We start from the raw sequence: 16,730 nt of genomic DNA, 5'->3' as shown, positions 1-16,730 counted from the left end.
AACAAAGGACAAAACTCAGACCATCAAACAGTGTTCTGACTAGAACTAGAGTGCATTAAAATGAAAGGTATCAGCTATCTTCCTCTGTTTTCACAGATACGCTGCCACAGATCTCGCCATGGAGCCTCTTCTCCAGCCCCGCCAGCAGCACTTTATACCCCAAGCTCTCACTGTGTGCTTTGTTTAAAGCTCTGCTTAATGTCTTGTTCTATTCTGGGATCTCCCTTCAGGATCAAACAGGACTTTAAATAAACCATGAATTCAAAGGCTAGATTAGAAATTATTACTGGTATAGACAGGTTTGTTTTAAAACTAATTTTTCTCTTTTTTGAAAATTTCATATTTAATTTGCAGATTTTATGCATAGTTCAATTTAACTTAATAATATATTAATATAATAATAAATTAAAATACAAAATACTGTATGTTTGTTTGAGTTAGTCTTTCAGCAGCTAAATCTTTGACATACTTTTAAAGGAATAGTTAACCAAAAAAGTAAATGCTTAACCTCGCGTCATTCCAAACCTGCACAATTAACTCTCTTCTGTGGAACACAAAAGATAATATTTTTACAATATTTTATAATTTCTAAGAAAATATCTATATTAAAATATATATGTTTTAGTATAATTTTTTAATGTTTTAGTATAATTTTTTACATTATAATCATGATACTCGGCTTGTGCAATAAGCTGACAATCATCAAAAAACTAAAATCTGTCAGTCTTCTGAACTATGCTTTTAAAACTGTTTGGAAGCACAGGAGCAAAATCCTCTTGAGCTTAAAGGGCACCTATGTAAAATCCAATTTTAAATGGTGTTTGAACATAAATGTGTTGGCAGTACTACCCTACAATCAGAGGTGGGTAGTAACGAGTTACATTTACTTCGTTACATTTACTTGAGTAATTTTTTGGGGTAACGAATACTTTTCGGAGTATATTTAAAGATGGGTACTTTATACTCTTACTTGAGTAAATTTTGGGGGGGAAATCTGTACTTTTACTTCGTTACTGTGGGCGACGCTCCTCTCGTTACTTTATCTTAATGCAATAAATGTTATAAATGCTTCAGTTTATTCCAAACGCGCCGTCTACTTTTCTCTGGGCAATGAGCGATGCCCAATCGCGAATGATTCATTCTTTTGAGTCAATACTGTTCAAAGGCTTGATCAAACCAATTGGCAAACAAGTGAATTGGTTCATGAATCAGTTTGAATGAGTCGTTCAGTTCCCTGCCGCACGCGCTGAGCATCTGAAGTGGTTCACTCTGAGTTGTAACGTTTAAGAACAGAAAGAGCGTTGAAAACGTGGCTGGAACTGCACTGAATTGAAATCTGCAAAGGTTATTATTTGCTAGCGATGGAGATCCTTATTAGATGAACACCGCGTGTGCTGTCTACTGTTTAACAGGTAATAACTTGGGCTACATTCGATTACAGTACACGATACCACTGTGACATTAGTTTGTTGTACGTGTGTGGCTTATAACAGAGGGAGTCAAGTTGAATGAAGCTTCCAAAAGACAAAAAATAGCCGATTAAGATTTTATTAATTTTAATACAATCACACTGGTGCAAGTCAGCTGCTAAATTCAGATCTGTGATCGCTTGCTGGCGCTGAGCCAGAGATAGATGCGTTTATACCACGCTGCGCATTATAACAAATCACACATGATTCTTTTGAGCTTATTAAAGCATTGGCCAATCAGAGGTGTTCAGATGAGTCATCGCTAAAATGCCGGTGCTTCCTTCACTCGCTCGCTGACTGAATACCTCTTTCTGGCGAATTCTCTCGCAGGAACAACAAAGTGCAGATGTGTGTACGAATCTTTAATTAAGATATTGATTTCACAGTGTTAACAGTTTCAGTGATTTTAATGGGAGTTTCTGAGAGTGATTGAAATCTAGACTGTCAGTGAAAATTATCTTTAATAATGTAAATGTTATTTGCTCTCTTTCTGAACAATGAAAGATTAGTAGCAATATTTAAATCACATTAACTTTCAATGTTAAATTCACATTTAATATAAAGTCAGTCGTATTAAAAATATGTTATGGCATGACACCTATATCTGTTACTTAAGTAAACAGACAAGCTTTTATAATAAATTACATAAATTGGAGTAAAGGATGATGAAATATATACATTTATACACACACACATACATTACATACATTTTATCTATATATCTAAATAAAAATTGGCTCAGTATATATGACCCAAAGTAACTAGTTACTAACTACTTGAGTAGATTTTTTATCCGATACTCTTTTACTCTTACTCAAGTAACTATTCAAGACTAGTACTTTTACTTTTACTTGAGTAAATATTTCTAGAAGTACTTTTACTTTTACTTGAGTACAGTTTTTGGGTACTCTACCCACCTCTGCCTACAATGATAAAAATCCACCCACTCCTCATTTTTTAATCCCCTTTAAACCAAGTCATTTTCACTAGGCCTACTGTTTTGCAGTGTGACGTCACACTACATAGGGCGGGGCCACAGGGTTGATTGACAGTCCTGCATTGCTACAGTTTCCACCTTCAGCGGTTGTTTGCTGTCCTCCATTTCTCAGCACTCAGCATTTTAGCCATATTTGTGTGCATACATTAAGTATTTTTTAACTGATCAGCGCTGTGCTTGTGAGATTAATTCTCACCGTTCGTAGCATGAAATTTGTTCGGTAGCATGGTCGGTCAAATGATCCGCGAGCTCTGTAGAATTGTGCTGTTTCGTTCCACTTTCAGTGCATTTGGCTTACCATATGTATGGCAAAACACTAATTCTCTTGCTCTCAGTCATGTTGCTTTTACCGGCTGTTCATTGCTGTAGATATGCAATGCAGAGAGACGTACACGTGACGGCCTCTTCTGGAGAAGGGGCTGGAAGATGTAGCTCAATTGCAGCACTTTTTAGACACCCCAAAAATGACATTTTCCAGCTGTTATAATAAATTATCTGTTGGGTATTTCGGGCCGAAACTTCACAGACACATTCTGGGGACACCCAAATAATACATCTTGTAAAAAGGGGCATAATAGGTGCCCTTTAAATACAGTTCCACCTGCCTTGAGCAAAATCCACACACAAAAAAAAAAAAAAGCAAAAAAACAGAGCTCTTCGCATCTGGGTGCCCCAGTTTGAATGTCTAACACCCAATTCTAATGGCCCATGGTATCAAGGCTATTCACAGTTGCTGGGTCCCTAGAGCCACTGCCCTGCAGCTTTTTAAAAGGGTGTCCTGCTCTACTTACAGCTCATAGACAGAACTGGGGGAGATGGAGTGGGGGAGAGCGGTAATCACAGGGTGTCCTAAAAATTAGGAGGAATGGGACAGCATGTGTATATTGCAGTAAATGGTGCCTGCTTCTTTTTTTCTTTAAATGTTCTGCATGATAAGAAATACCTTACTCTGTTTCTCAGCAGATCATTTTCTGCAGAACATGCCGGAGGTTATAGCCAGTACACTGTGTCAAGGTACTCCACCCTATTTCTCTCCGGTAATTAAGGGAGCATGGGCTTTACTCAGCTGCTGCAATCTAATTAATGTTAATCACTGTAGGCTTCCTCTGGGGCTGGCTTCTGTTCTGCATTAACATAGCAAGAATCTGTGCTAGTCTCACTTCAAGGATCTTCTGCCAGTTCGATGAGAGCATGGTAAGACGTATCACTGTCTTACCATTGCCCTATAACTATTCCAATGCATTAAGTGTTTTGGACTACTGTCTCCAAGAGAATAACCTTTGAGTTGTACCATAATAATGAAAATGAACTTTTAAATTAATGACTCACTTAGGGAGACAGAGATGGAAATAAATACTAAGGAGAACGAAAGAAAGAATTAAAGAAATGTGCCTGTGGCCACAAGGCAGATAGAAAAGCCTTCCATAATAATAAATAAAATAAAAAAATCCATGGGAAACCTCTTCCAGTCCTGTTTAATTTTTGCATGCTGACTGATTACATAAAAACATATATTACATAAATCCAGTTATGTGCATGTACAAATAATACATAATAATAATGCATTACTATATGTCCCCAGTGTCTTATTCTGTCTCTAAATATTTCAGCACTTATCCACCTTATTTTTCAAGGCTGTTTGTAAATGTGCAAGACTTTATTTTCATTGGTCGAAATTGTTAAATAAATAGAAGAACAACAAAGTTAGGTAAATGGCCAAACTATTTGGCCTACAAATCAGTGTGTTTATGAGAATAAATCTGATAGCAAACTGATAACTGATAACAATCAATAACATCATGCAGCATAACACTGTTTTTTAAGCTAAAATAAATAAATGCAGAAAACACAGGAAGCCTTGCACATTGAAGTTAAATATGGCCAAGTCTGCTCGTAGGTTAAAAATAAGGTGGATAGAACACATGCTTACAGTAGACATTACACTCAAAAGAGATCCAAGCATTATGTTTTTAAGGAGTTTTTGTCCTGTGAAGGACACTGAGAGCAAATATATTTTGTTTAAGCTGATGTGTTTAATTTAAAAGCTGGACCAGGCATCAATTAGGTCCCCTTCCTTTAAAATCACAGCCACACAAACAAAGATTTTTACCATTTTTACCAAACCTTTGCAGTCTGTCAGTCATATAATTGCAGTCAATGGGCTACACGGTTTTCAGAGTAAAAAAAAACATATACAGACAAAACCAAATTAAACCCTACAGCTCATGTGGACCATGGTCAAGTGGACCATTGCCACTCTATCTATAATCTCAATTAGGAGTATCAATGGTCCCTTTGAGAGATAATGCACTTATAGGTCTGCAAACTGTCGTAAAGCAAGAAGAAGAAGAAGACGCGACACGCACCGGCTGAAGAAGAAGACGCAAACTTGCTTAGTACAGATCTAACATTGCGGTGAATCAGAGGTAAAAAAACTATATAAATACTGTTCAGTTTCTTGCACAGACTGATCTATCCGTGTCTTTACACATCAATGTATAATGATTTTGATTAAACATCAAATTTTCATTTGTGGGTGAACTATCCCTTTAATGACTCAGAGGAACCTGTTATATACCTGAATACTCCCTATACCAAGCTTCTGAAACTCTGGCACCCACTGTCCTCACACACCCAGCACAGCACACATAGCCTGACCTGATTGAAAAAATCCCAGTTTATTATAACAGATGGTGTGCTTGACTTATAATGTGACATATAAGATTAACCTCACAAAAGTATGCATTATTATGCACATTATGATGATTATGCAAGAGGTACAAAAACTAGTCACTTGATTCAGTGCGTAACCTTTTGGGGAGAGAGAGTGAGTGAGAGAGAGAGAGAGAGAGAGAGAGAGATGTGTTTCTGTCCATGGTTGAGTATACAGAGATCTGCTAAATGTTTATAAATGTTTTTGAAAGACATCTCTTATGCTTAAAAATTCAGTAGAAACATCACTATTGTTCAATATTGTTACAATTTTAACATTTAAATGTTTTATTTTATATTAAAATGTAATTTATGTTATTGCAATACTGAATTTTTCAGTGTCACATGATCCTTCAGAAATCATTGAAAATACATAATAAACAGTTCTTATAATTATTGTGGAAATGGTTGTGCTACATAATATTTTTGTGGAATTTTTTTTTTTGTGGAATCTCAAATGGTGACCCACAGATTAAATCAGGCCTGTTAGTTATGTTTAAATGCCCTTTTGATTGATTTGTATGAAGTCATTGCACTGACTGATACATCAGAGAAGTCAGAGGTCAGAGGTCAGAGGTAATATGCAATTCCTTTTGAAAATAGTCCGGAATATCCTTCCATACAGAGGATCAATACTTTGTGCAGTTGTCCACAGTTAATCTAATTGATTTAATTTTTTCAAATGGCAGTTCTGTGTAGTGTAAGACCATTTTTTCCTATGTGGATTAACACTCTCAAAAATATGGACAGATTTATTTTTAAATACTTTTCTCAAGAGGAGAGGACCTCCTCGATTTGCCGTCTGTGGCCCAGGCAGGAACACAATTGAAAAGCCATGCCTCTTTCATAAGAATTATAATTACAGGAAGTTATTATAACAGATTTTTTTTCCGTAGTGGGTTTTCTTTCCTAAATTATTCCCAAACCCCCTTCTAATATCTCTATGGCAACCAAATAAATTTGATGAGCATCTTTCAGATTTCATGCTGTTCAAGATAATCACGTTTAAAATGAAAGTCTGCCTCTCACCATCTCCAAACATTCCTACTCAAGAACAGTCAACATTACCCATTTAAATGGGGAGCAAAAACAATCCATCAAAGAACCTGTTTTGTTCCCAATTAGGCTGTTTTGAGATCTGCCGAGGGGCATGTAGGACAGTCCTGTTGTGGAGTGAGCGATTATGTGCTTTCTGCTCTGTTTTTGTGAAAGAGTGTCAGGGTTAGGGCTCAGGGAAGTCTGTTGAGGTGAAGGTGATAATGTGTGAATCCTCCCTCTCTGCAGGTACAGAAACAAGAGTTAGAGGTGGGAGATCATGTGATCTTGCTGTGACAACAAACTCATCACAGCCGGACCATGGCTGAAGACTAATACAAAGAGACCCAGAATGCCTTGATTTGGTTTAATTTTTCCACCTACCCCTACTTCTCAAGCTGCTTGACTTGCAAAGGACAACATGGAGTTTTCTTCACACTGTGCTTCATGAAATGTAAGATTTAAGTAGCAACAAACGGTGTTGGGGAAAGTTACTAAAAAGGTAACTAATTACATTACTTAGTTACTTTTTATTGAAAGTAATTCATTATGTTACTTTTGCGTTACTCCTTAAATCTGGGCTGGGCTTGCTTGTTTGCTTTTAAAATAAAAAGTTATATTTTTGCCAAATGTAACAGCCCTTTCACACCAAAAGCCTCAGGCTGAAGGAAATGAAAATTCACATTTGTTCAGTAGAATGCAGAAGAAGCAAGTTCAACACTCTTCAGCAATAAAAAAAGAAGAAGAAATGTTAGTTTCTCTTATGAGAGTTCTCTCGTACTGCGTCTTAGCTAAGACGCTACGGGAAAAGTCTCTTTTCACGAAATACTGAAGCAAAAAATTATCCTTAATTTTGAATTTTTGTAAAGCGCATTTGCAGCAGTACACAGCCATAGGCGAGACGGCTCGCTCGCTCATTGGCTGCTTCTGCGGCAAGTGCACAGCCTATCGAGCGCAGGCTGATGCCATATCAGACCAATAAGAACGCTCCGCGCCCTTCACGCCACTTCCTGCCGAAACGGGTGTGGCCCAACCTTATAAAAGGAGCTCGAAAAGGCTGACTCACCTGATTTTTCATCTCTTCAGCAAAGCTCACGCATCGCTGGATCACGGAGGAAGCAAGCGTCGTCTGAGAGGCATATCAGCGGGACGAGCCATTCTGAAGCTGCTGGCCTTCGCCGCCTTCCACTGCCGTTCCTACTGCGCTGTCCGGCGCCTATATCCTTTCAATTCTGTTATATCCAGCTGTTCTTTATGCGTGTGTGTGTGTTCGCCCTGCGACACACACTCGTAAAAGAGCTTGCGTCTTTTTTAAGATGCCTTCCTGCGGCTCGTCAGAGCCCCACTCAGCGAGGGAGACCGGTACGTCATCTGTGTCTCCTGCCTGGGTGAAGATCATGCAGCGCTCGCGCTCGCTGACGGCGGATGCCCTCACTGCGAGCTGTTGCCATGGTGACTCTGAGGACTCGCCTGGCCTTTTTCTCTGAGCCTGCATTCTCCGCTGCGCTGAGGCGCCGTAAAAGTGCCGCTTCCAGCGGATTCCGGAACCGTCTTCAGCTCAACAGAGCTCGCCGGTTCACCCTGCTTCACCGGCCTCCCCTGCATCGCTTCCCGATGGGCAGCGCCCGCTATTTGCCGCCGCGTCGTCCGAGGAAGTCGATCTCAGGGCCGAGTCGGGGGAAGAGGACACGCGCTCTCTGCTAGCTTCGGATAGTGAGGGCTGGGCGAGCTCCGAGGATCTCGCGCCTTCTGCTCAGAAGCCCAGCAGACGAGCTGACATCGAGAAGGAGCTGGGGCGAGTGCTCGCGCTGGCCGCGACGAGTCTCGGCCTCGAGTGGTCTGCACCAGCGCCCCCCTCTCGTTCCCGGCTGGATGGTATTTTCTTTTCGGATGAGCGTACTTCTCAAAGCCCACCTCATTTCTTCCTGAGCTTCACGAAGAGGTGGCAAAGGCTTGGAACGCTCCATATTCAGCACGAACTCGTTCGTCTGTCTCACTAGCATTCTCAACACTGGATGATGCTAAAAACAGGAACTACCAGTCACTTCTGCCGGTGGAACAGGCGATAACGACGCACCTTTGTGTTTACGAAACGACGCACCCATTTATTTTTACGAAAGCGGTGTTGCCATCTAAAGCCTGCTGCATGACGCTGCGTCTGCACTATTCACGATGGCTGCTTCATTGAAGCGCAGGTGTACGAGTTCCGCTGTGGCCGAGCTCTCACCCAAGCGCGCCGCTGTTTCAGTTCCAGGAATTGTGACTGTCTCAGTGTTTTCTGCAACGCGCAAGCCTGCACAGTTGCCCGCTTGCCTGCACACAAAAGCCGTTATCACAACAGCTTCAGCAACGCAGCTCGAGACCCCCGTTCTCGCTCTACCGGCCGTCGCCCCGCGCCGCGGGGACCGCGGCAGAGGATTACGGTGAGGCCGGGATCCCCGAAGCCATCCTAGGAAAGCGCCGGTGTACGAGTCGCCGCGGCCGAACTCTCACCTAAGTGCGCCGCTGTTTCAGTTCCAGGGATTGTGACTGTTTCAGCGTCTTTTGCAATGCGCAAGCCTGTACAGTTGCCCGCTTGCCTGCACACAGAAACCGTTATCACGGCTACCCAGATATTTCCCGAAAAGGTGTAATTTCTGGTGTCCCGGCCAAGGCCGATAGTGCTATAAATGTAGTGACGATGCCCACTGCTCAGTGCCCATCTCCACATGTAAGCACAGCCCTTCACACAGGGCTCGCTTCCATAAAAGCGATTCAAGTCGATCGCGCGCACTACATAGTAAACGTGCCCACTCCTCAGTGCCCACAATCACTATGTCACACGCGTCATGTGGTTTCTGTAAAAACTAAACCCATGCACGTTCGTCCGGCCACGGCCGATGGTGCTATAAATGTAGTGACGATGCCCACTCCTCAGTGCCCATCTCCACATGTGAGCACAGCCCTGCACACAGGGCTCGCGCACATAAGATCGACTCAGATCGGTCACGCGCGCCACATAGTAAACGTGCCCACTCCTCAGTGCCCACATACACTATGTCACACACGGCGCGTGGTTTCTGTAAAAACGAAACCCGTGCACGTACGCTCTGCCCAGGCAGACAGCGAGTCGAAAGTGGTAAATGTGCATTGCAGCCCACAGTTACTCGCAGACATCACGAGTCCCATGGGACCCGCTCAGCCCTCCCCCAATCGGTTAAGCACCGGGATGGGGTCGAGGACGAGCGATCTGCCCGCTGTGATCAGTGCGCTACCCGCCTCAAATGCCACAGGCGTAACGCCCATGGTGCAGTGCACCCAAGCGCCGCCGTTGCCCAGTCAACAGAGCGCACTTCGCATCCGAAGCTCGTGGAGCACAGGGCCGTTTTACTCGATCACCTCGAGAAGCTCGGTCTCAGTGTCAATTGGGCGAAGAGTTCGCTGAACCCCAGTCAGACGATTCTGTTTTTGGGTATAGTTCTGAACTCGTGTTCCATGACGGCGCGGCTGTCACCACAGCGCGCGTTGGGCATTCAGCGCGCAGCGAGTTCTCTCCGCTGCGGCGCGACCGTTTCGCTCAAGCACTGTCAGAAGGTGCTGGGTCTCATGGCCTCAGCATCTCCGGTTCTGCAGCTGGGCCTGCTCCGCATGCGCCCCCTGCAGCTCTGGCTGAAGGCGCGGGTGCCGCGCAGAGCGTGGGTGTCTGGCCGACTGTGTCTCAAGGTCAATCAGGGCTGTGTCACAGCCCTGAAACCCTGGACAGCAAACGGCTGGTACCAATCAGGTTTAAGCCTGGGGACTTCCTCGAATGTGAAGATGGTGTCGACGGACGCCTCCACTTCGGGATGGGGAGTGCTGTTCGAGGGCAGACCGTCCTTTGGCCTGTGGTCAGAACGGGAAAAGCTCCATCATATCAACTGTCTGGAAATGCTGGCAGTGGAGAACGCGCTGATGCGCTTTTGTCCCCAAATCAAGGGCCACCACGTCTTAGTCCGTTCGGACAACATGTCTGTGGTGTCCTACATAAATCGCCAGGGCGGTCCCGAAACCTGTACTGGCTGGCGGAACGGCTCCTGGTTTGGGCTCAGCACAACGTGCGTTCGCTGAGGGCAGTGCATGGGCCTGGGCTACAGAATCTGGGTCCAGACAGGCTGTCCAGAGGCAATGTTCCCACGGGCGAATGGTCTCTACACCCGCAAACAGACCAGCTGTTGTGGGAGAGATTTGGCAGGGCGGAGGTGGACCTCTTCGCGTCCCACGAAAACGCTCACTGCCCCGCGTTCTTTTCCAAGAACTAAAGCGCGCTGTCATGGAAATGGCCGTGCTGCCCGCTTTATGCTTTCCCTCCCGTCTCCCTCCTTCCGCAGGTGATAGAACGGGTGGGAGAAAAGAGATGTTCAATACTGCTTGTAGCACCTTGAAGAACTTGAAGAACCAACCATGGTTCCCAGATTTGATGCAGTTAGCAGATGTCGCCCCGTGGCCAGTGCCGTTGAGGAGGGTCCTCCTCTCGCAGGCCAGGGGTTCGATTTGGCACCCTCAACCGGAGTTGTGGTCCCTCCATGTGTGGGCGCTCAACGGTTATCCGCTGATCTCGCAGTGGGAGTGCTAAATACCATCACTCAGGCTAGAGCTCCGTCGACACGACGTCTGTATGCCTCGAAGTGGTCGGTGTTCTCAAGCTGGTGCACAGCTCGAGCATGTTCACCCCTTGGTTGTGAGGTGAAGGAGGTTCTCTTCTTCCTACAGGAGCTGTTGGATAAGGGCTGAGCCCCATCCACGCTCAAAGTTTATGTGGTGGCCATCGTAGCGTTTTCTGAAACAGCGCTCGGTCAGTCAATAGGAAGGAACGATTTGGTCATCCGCTTCCTTAGAGGAGCTAGGAGGCTGAATCCACCCAGACCTCCGTCAGTCCCTATATGGGACCTCGCGGCGGTTTTTGGAGGCCATGAAGGGTCCCCCTTTTGAGCCGATCCAATCGATTAGCCTCCATCATCTGTCGTTCAAGACGGTATTCTTGTTGGCTCTCGCTTCAGTGAAGCGTGTGGGTGACCTGCACGCGCTCTCGGTGAGCCAGTCGTGCTTGGAGTTTGGGCCTAATGACTCAAGGGTCATGCTCAAACCTAGGCACGGTTATGTGCCAAAGTCCCTCAACACGCCGTCTCGGGCTCAGGTTATTGCCCTGTCTGCCCTGTCGGTGTCAGGAGAGGATGGAGACAGAAGCAGCCAATGAGCGAGCGAGCCGTCTCGCCTATGGCTGTGTACTGCTGCAAATGCGCTTTACAAAAATACAAAATTAAGGATAATTTTTTGCTTCAGTATTTCGTGAAAAGAGACTTTTCCCGTAGCGTTTTAGCTAAGACGCAGTACTCGTTTCCTCTTCTAGAGAGAACCGAGGTTACGTTAGTAACCGAGTACGTTATGTTGTGTAATTTTTCCTTATTAGTATAGTTGAATTGGATCATCGAAGGTCACCAGCAAGTTGGTTAATAAAATGAGATTAAATACATAAAGGATATTTTAACAGTTTTTATTCATTTTGGGGAATTTTTATTTATACATTTTTGAGTGAGTGAGATGAATTAATGCATGTTCACATTTATTCTAGGACTAAAGTTACTCCCGATTTCTCTCAACATGGGGACAGGAGAGCTTTAAATCAATAAATGGGGAAAAAAGTAACTCCGATATTTTCTTGTAAATTAAAAAGTAATGCGTTACTTTACTAGTTACTTGAAACAATAATATGATTACATAACTCGAATAACTTGTAATGCATTATCCTAAACACTGGCAACAAAATGAAAACCCACAGACATCTCCAATCACTTAATCCACCCTACACTCCAGAAACACCCATTTATTTTTAAGCACAAACACTGACATCTTGGAAATCCAGTCAACTATTCTGGAACCAAAGGTCGCAATTTATATTAAGTGGCTTTAACTACTATGTACTTACATTTAAATTCATCTTTTAATACAATGTATGTATTGTGTACATACATGTTTTTACATTGTGCTTATATTTGAAAAAATACCTGCATGTAATTACATTTATAGTTACACTGTTGACCCATCCCATCACCTTAACCACTGCTCAGCTACCATTCCAACATCCCACATTGGTGGGGCTTCCATTGGGAGAGCCTGGGAGATAAAAGGAAGTCTGGGAGACATGCCAATTCCCTCATCCAGGAATGAGCCAGCAGGTGCAATCACATATCGACCAGTGCATTAATTATCAACACTTTTCCTGTTGTTGTACAGGGCAAGGCACACTGAAGCATGTAATGGCCTAAACGGCCTCCTGGGAGAATAGGACATTATGGGAATATTGCATAGCACAACTGGAAAGACACATGAGTATGGGCCATAATTTAAGCAAATAGCCTTTATTATAATTTACCCAATTATTATGTGAGTATGTGGTAAGTTTCATGTAGCCAGTCAGCCTGGTCTCCTCTTTTGTATATTATTATAAGCCTCCAAACTTGTAGATAAACCTTCGGGAATTCATAACAGCTCCCACTTTCTCTAACAAGCTTGAAGATTTTTTATTCATTCCAGTGTTTTCTTCATTTATTGGCTTATATTTTGTCACTGCGTAAACAAAACTTCATACTAAATGATGGATTTACAAAATAAAGTAACTGACACGGGGCAAACGTATACACAAGAGAAGAGAGAAGTTCACTTCAAGAGAAGTTTACCATGTTTTCTGACATCTCATGAGGAAGACCAGCTTTCATCAGTTTCATTAGAGCTCTGAAAGCGTTGCCATGACAACTTATTCCCAAGACATGCACTGTAAAAAACAGCATCTTGCCTGCCAAGGACATAAAAATATCAGGGGCCTTTGGGAACCAGGACAAACATCTGCTTGATGACAACAGGATAACAGCTCTGTCTCTCTTTCACTCTTTGTCTCTCAATCTCCTGCTCCATCACATGCAGAAACAATAAACATAAAGATTGTCTGAGGCATGTCCATTGTGTGTTGGGTAAAGCCTGCAGTTCATTCAGATGTATGACTCATTTTTTTTTTTTTTATTAATTCAGATGTGCTGAATAGCTGATTCACTGATCACTTAAAATGCCATAAGACTGACTTGCTCAGATCTGATTCAGAGCTCTTCACAGACACTTCAACACATTAATAATCAATATACAAGTCAGGAAATGGCATTAATAATAAGAAAAGTATTCATATCCAATTAAATATTATTGTGTGCCACATTATTAAAAATATTTTGGTGTGTGTTTTCATCATCCAAATGAAGTGACATTTGACAAATGTCAAACCATGTCATCTTTAAATAGCAAATAAAGTAACGTTTTGTGAATAGTTTTTTACAATTAAAGGACAAAAGAATCTACTGGTACTGTATGGTAATGTATGTTTCTTGTAGTAAAAGACGTGTACTTCTGTAATGGCACACTTGAACACTCACAGAAAAGGTTCATATGATTAATTGATTTCAGACATAAATCCACTCTACTTCTAACTGTATATTGACATTTCTTGACTTGTTTTTTCAGCGTTCAGTAGCCTAGGGTGCAATCTTGGCAGTGATCCTGGTCCATTTTACTCCTATTAAACAGTCATAAAACAAACAGGACATCTCTTAAGTATCCAAATCAGACTGGCCTTGTAATTGACATATAGAATACATAAAATCCCCTTGACCCCATCTGGCTGACACTTTTATCTAAAGTAACTAACATTGTATTGAAAGTAGACAAACATTTTATCAGTTCTGGCATTCCCTGTGAATCAAAACCATGACCTTGGCCAGAGCCTTGCTCTACTGTTTGAGCTTCAGGATTCAGCAACTGCTGTACACATTTCAATACCTTATGCCCACTGTAAAAGTATGTCAGGACCTAAAAATGTTTACCACATCTAGCATCTCAAGTGCTGTCACTCAGACCTCCTGAGCAATATGATGTTATCGGCCTTGAGTGTCTTATCTCAAAGCAGCATGGGCACATAAATAAAGTAAAGCCTTTGCTTCGTTATGTATTCTCTTTTATGTTCTCCCAGAGTGGTTAATTTGTGCACGAGCACGCCTGCGGCAGGGAAGGGAGCTCACTGTGCGTGGCACAGCAGCATTGCAGTCAGAGGAGCTGTCGATCAATGCTGCATGCAAGACGCCTGGAATGACTGCACATGTTTTCCCCAGGGTGACCCAATTTAGTTGCTTCAGTTTGATGTATCGCTAACAATGCTACAGGAAATGCAAGACTTATAAATTCATCAAAACACGGTCAAATATATAGACAACCAGCTGTTGTGTTTTTTTTTTCACAAAAGCAACTGTACATTGTGATCAGCTTTTCAAAAACTAAATTATAAAAAGGTCAAATAAATTATAAAAAGGAGAGGTCCTTTAAAAACAATATTAAAATACATAGGCCAAGTTATCTGTATATCTTTCTAAACATATTTCATGCATTTTTAAAAAAGTAGCTTAAATATAATGTATAACATTTCCAATAAAAACATGTAATTAAAGTGCTTGCATTGCATCTTAAATATGTACATGCATGTAACTATCAAGTAATTGACCTGAAAAAAAAAAAAAGTATTATGTATTTTCCTTGTCGTCACATCATGACAAAATGACTCCTACCAAACTATTGTGATTTGGATGTGGCAGGCAAAATGCTTTACTGTTAATTTTTGAAAGAAATAAAATATTACTTTGAACTATTTTAGCAAAAATACCTTTTCAAAGAATCTCAGCCTTTTAATACCACATTTTATTTTATGTCTTAACAGTTCTTTAAAAAAAGATATGTACAGTATTTTTTATTTATTTATTTGTTTATTTAATTGCATATATTGCATAATATGCATATAAATATATATGTATATATATATTATCTTTTAAGCTAGTTCAAGTAGATTTTAATATTGGCAGGCTATTGTTATCCATTACAACACCTGCTTACCATCAGTGAACAGCGGGGCTTCCACTTTAAAACTTGTTCATTACTCACCCTTGCATATTTAGAGGAATATGGATCTTCAAAGAGCGCCCAAACACGACGCTGCCAACGTTGCCACAACCCTGCACTTTTTGCGTCAGGTAAGTCGCCGAGGGCCAGGCGTTTAGTCATCTCAAGTTCCTCGTCTCCGTCCCCTGGATCACCTAAACCTTCTGTGTCCATCTCATCGTTGCCCATTTCAGCTGGCCCTCCACCGAAACTGTCCAGTGCCTCCTCGGCCTCCCGGTGCTGCCGGTACGTCATCCAGCAGCAGGGCTCCACATCTGTCTCATCGATGCCCCAGAAGGCCAGTTCTTCCTCATAAAGAGGGCCACAAACATCAGCGGGGCAATGCAACTTGCCAGTCCTGTAATAATTGAGAATGTGTGCAAAAACTCCAGGGTGGCGATCAAAGAAAAACTCGTCGATCTGGGCGTCATAGTCGAAGTGACTGTGGGCATCTGGCTCAGCAAGCCAGGCTAAACGCGTGCCGGGGAGAGTGCGCAAGGTACTGCGGTAGGTTTGGTGTCGAATCCCTCCCACGTTAATCACAACACGGTCTTTCTCGTCGCCCTGGCCCATCTCGTCGCTTAGGCATGTCTCGAGCCCGGGTCAGGCATTACAACTCTGAAAGTCCCGGAGGATACATGTGCGCAATTGTCAGGCAACGGAAAAAAGAGAGGGAACAGAATGCACGGAGAAAAACAGGTGCGCAAAGGCAGCTCAGCTGCAGGAAATCGCTGCATGAGCGCTTGAGGTTCTGGTCAGGTGAATAAGGGATTGCCTCCAGATGCCAAGAAAAAAATGACAAAATAAAGACGTTAAATGAATGCCGATGTTGTCATGAATTTGGGCTCCGCACCATGAAGTCCGGAGAAGGTGCGAGGCTGATGGCTTGTGGTGCACCGCTGGTGGCAGATGTGTGTGTGTGGTTCTGAAAGGACAGCTCCAGCGCGCACACTCCCTCCTCTCTCCAAAACGAGACACATACACTGCCCTGATTCCCAGTGGACGCCTCCTCAAATCCGACAAAAAGTGGAGGGATCGAGGCTCACTGGAACGGTCACATTTTAAGCGTTTTTTCGATCAAAGCATCAGTCGTTTTCTTCGAAGCATATCCAGATTCCCATTTTTACACGCAGTTTGTTGACAAACACGACACACATCACATCTAGAAAATGCTTTGCCACTGGATATGTAGATACACTCATACAGGAGACGTCAGGTCCTTCAGAAATCTTCTTTTGTCTCCACAATGTCCTCCTGTGTTTGTTCGGAAGTGATCGATCGTATCCTCTTTATTTCCATCAAATTAATATTTTCAGATTCCCTGTCCGCGCGTGCCTGTTGACGAAGAGTGGAGCGAGGCTCGTCATTCCTGCGGAGAGACAACATAAGCGTCCTCTAGAGCCCACCGACGCGCATGCGCAATTGCTGAGTGGATGAGTCGACGCGTGCACTAGATCAGATACTGGGATGGTATCAGACGGTGGAAAGCTCTATTCAAAACGACATGCAATCTTTTTCAGAGAAGACAAAGCCTG

The 16,730-nt window shown here is 43.0% G+C and overlaps 1 protein-coding gene across 5 annotated transcripts in view; it reads right to left on the bottom strand.

Annotated features, from left to right (window-relative positions):
- Positions 1 to 16,408, bottom strand: part of LOC132121274 (potassium voltage-gated channel subfamily C member 1-like) — a 45,927-nt gene extending 29,519 nt beyond the window's left edge. For all 5 annotated transcript variants that reach the window (XM_059530544.1, XM_059530526.1, XM_059530552.1 and 2 more), the window contains exon 1: positions 15,199 to 16,408. In XM_059530544.1, the coding sequence (XP_059386527.1) occupies positions 15,199 to 15,768 (570 nt within the window). In that variant the 5' untranslated portion in view covers positions 15,769 to 16,408. The remainder of the gene's footprint in view (positions 1 to 15,198) is intronic.
- Between the last annotated feature and the right edge of the window lie 322 nt (positions 16,409 to 16,730).

The sequence above is a fragment of the Carassius carassius genome, chromosome 3, assembly GCF_963082965.1.
Source record: "Carassius carassius chromosome 3, fCarCar2.1, whole genome shotgun sequence".
Classification (NCBI taxonomy): Eukaryota; Metazoa; Chordata; class Actinopteri; order Cypriniformes; family Cyprinidae; genus Carassius; species Carassius carassius.
Note: the sequence above shows the minus strand (reverse complement) of the source record. Positions and strands in the feature narration are given on the sequence as shown.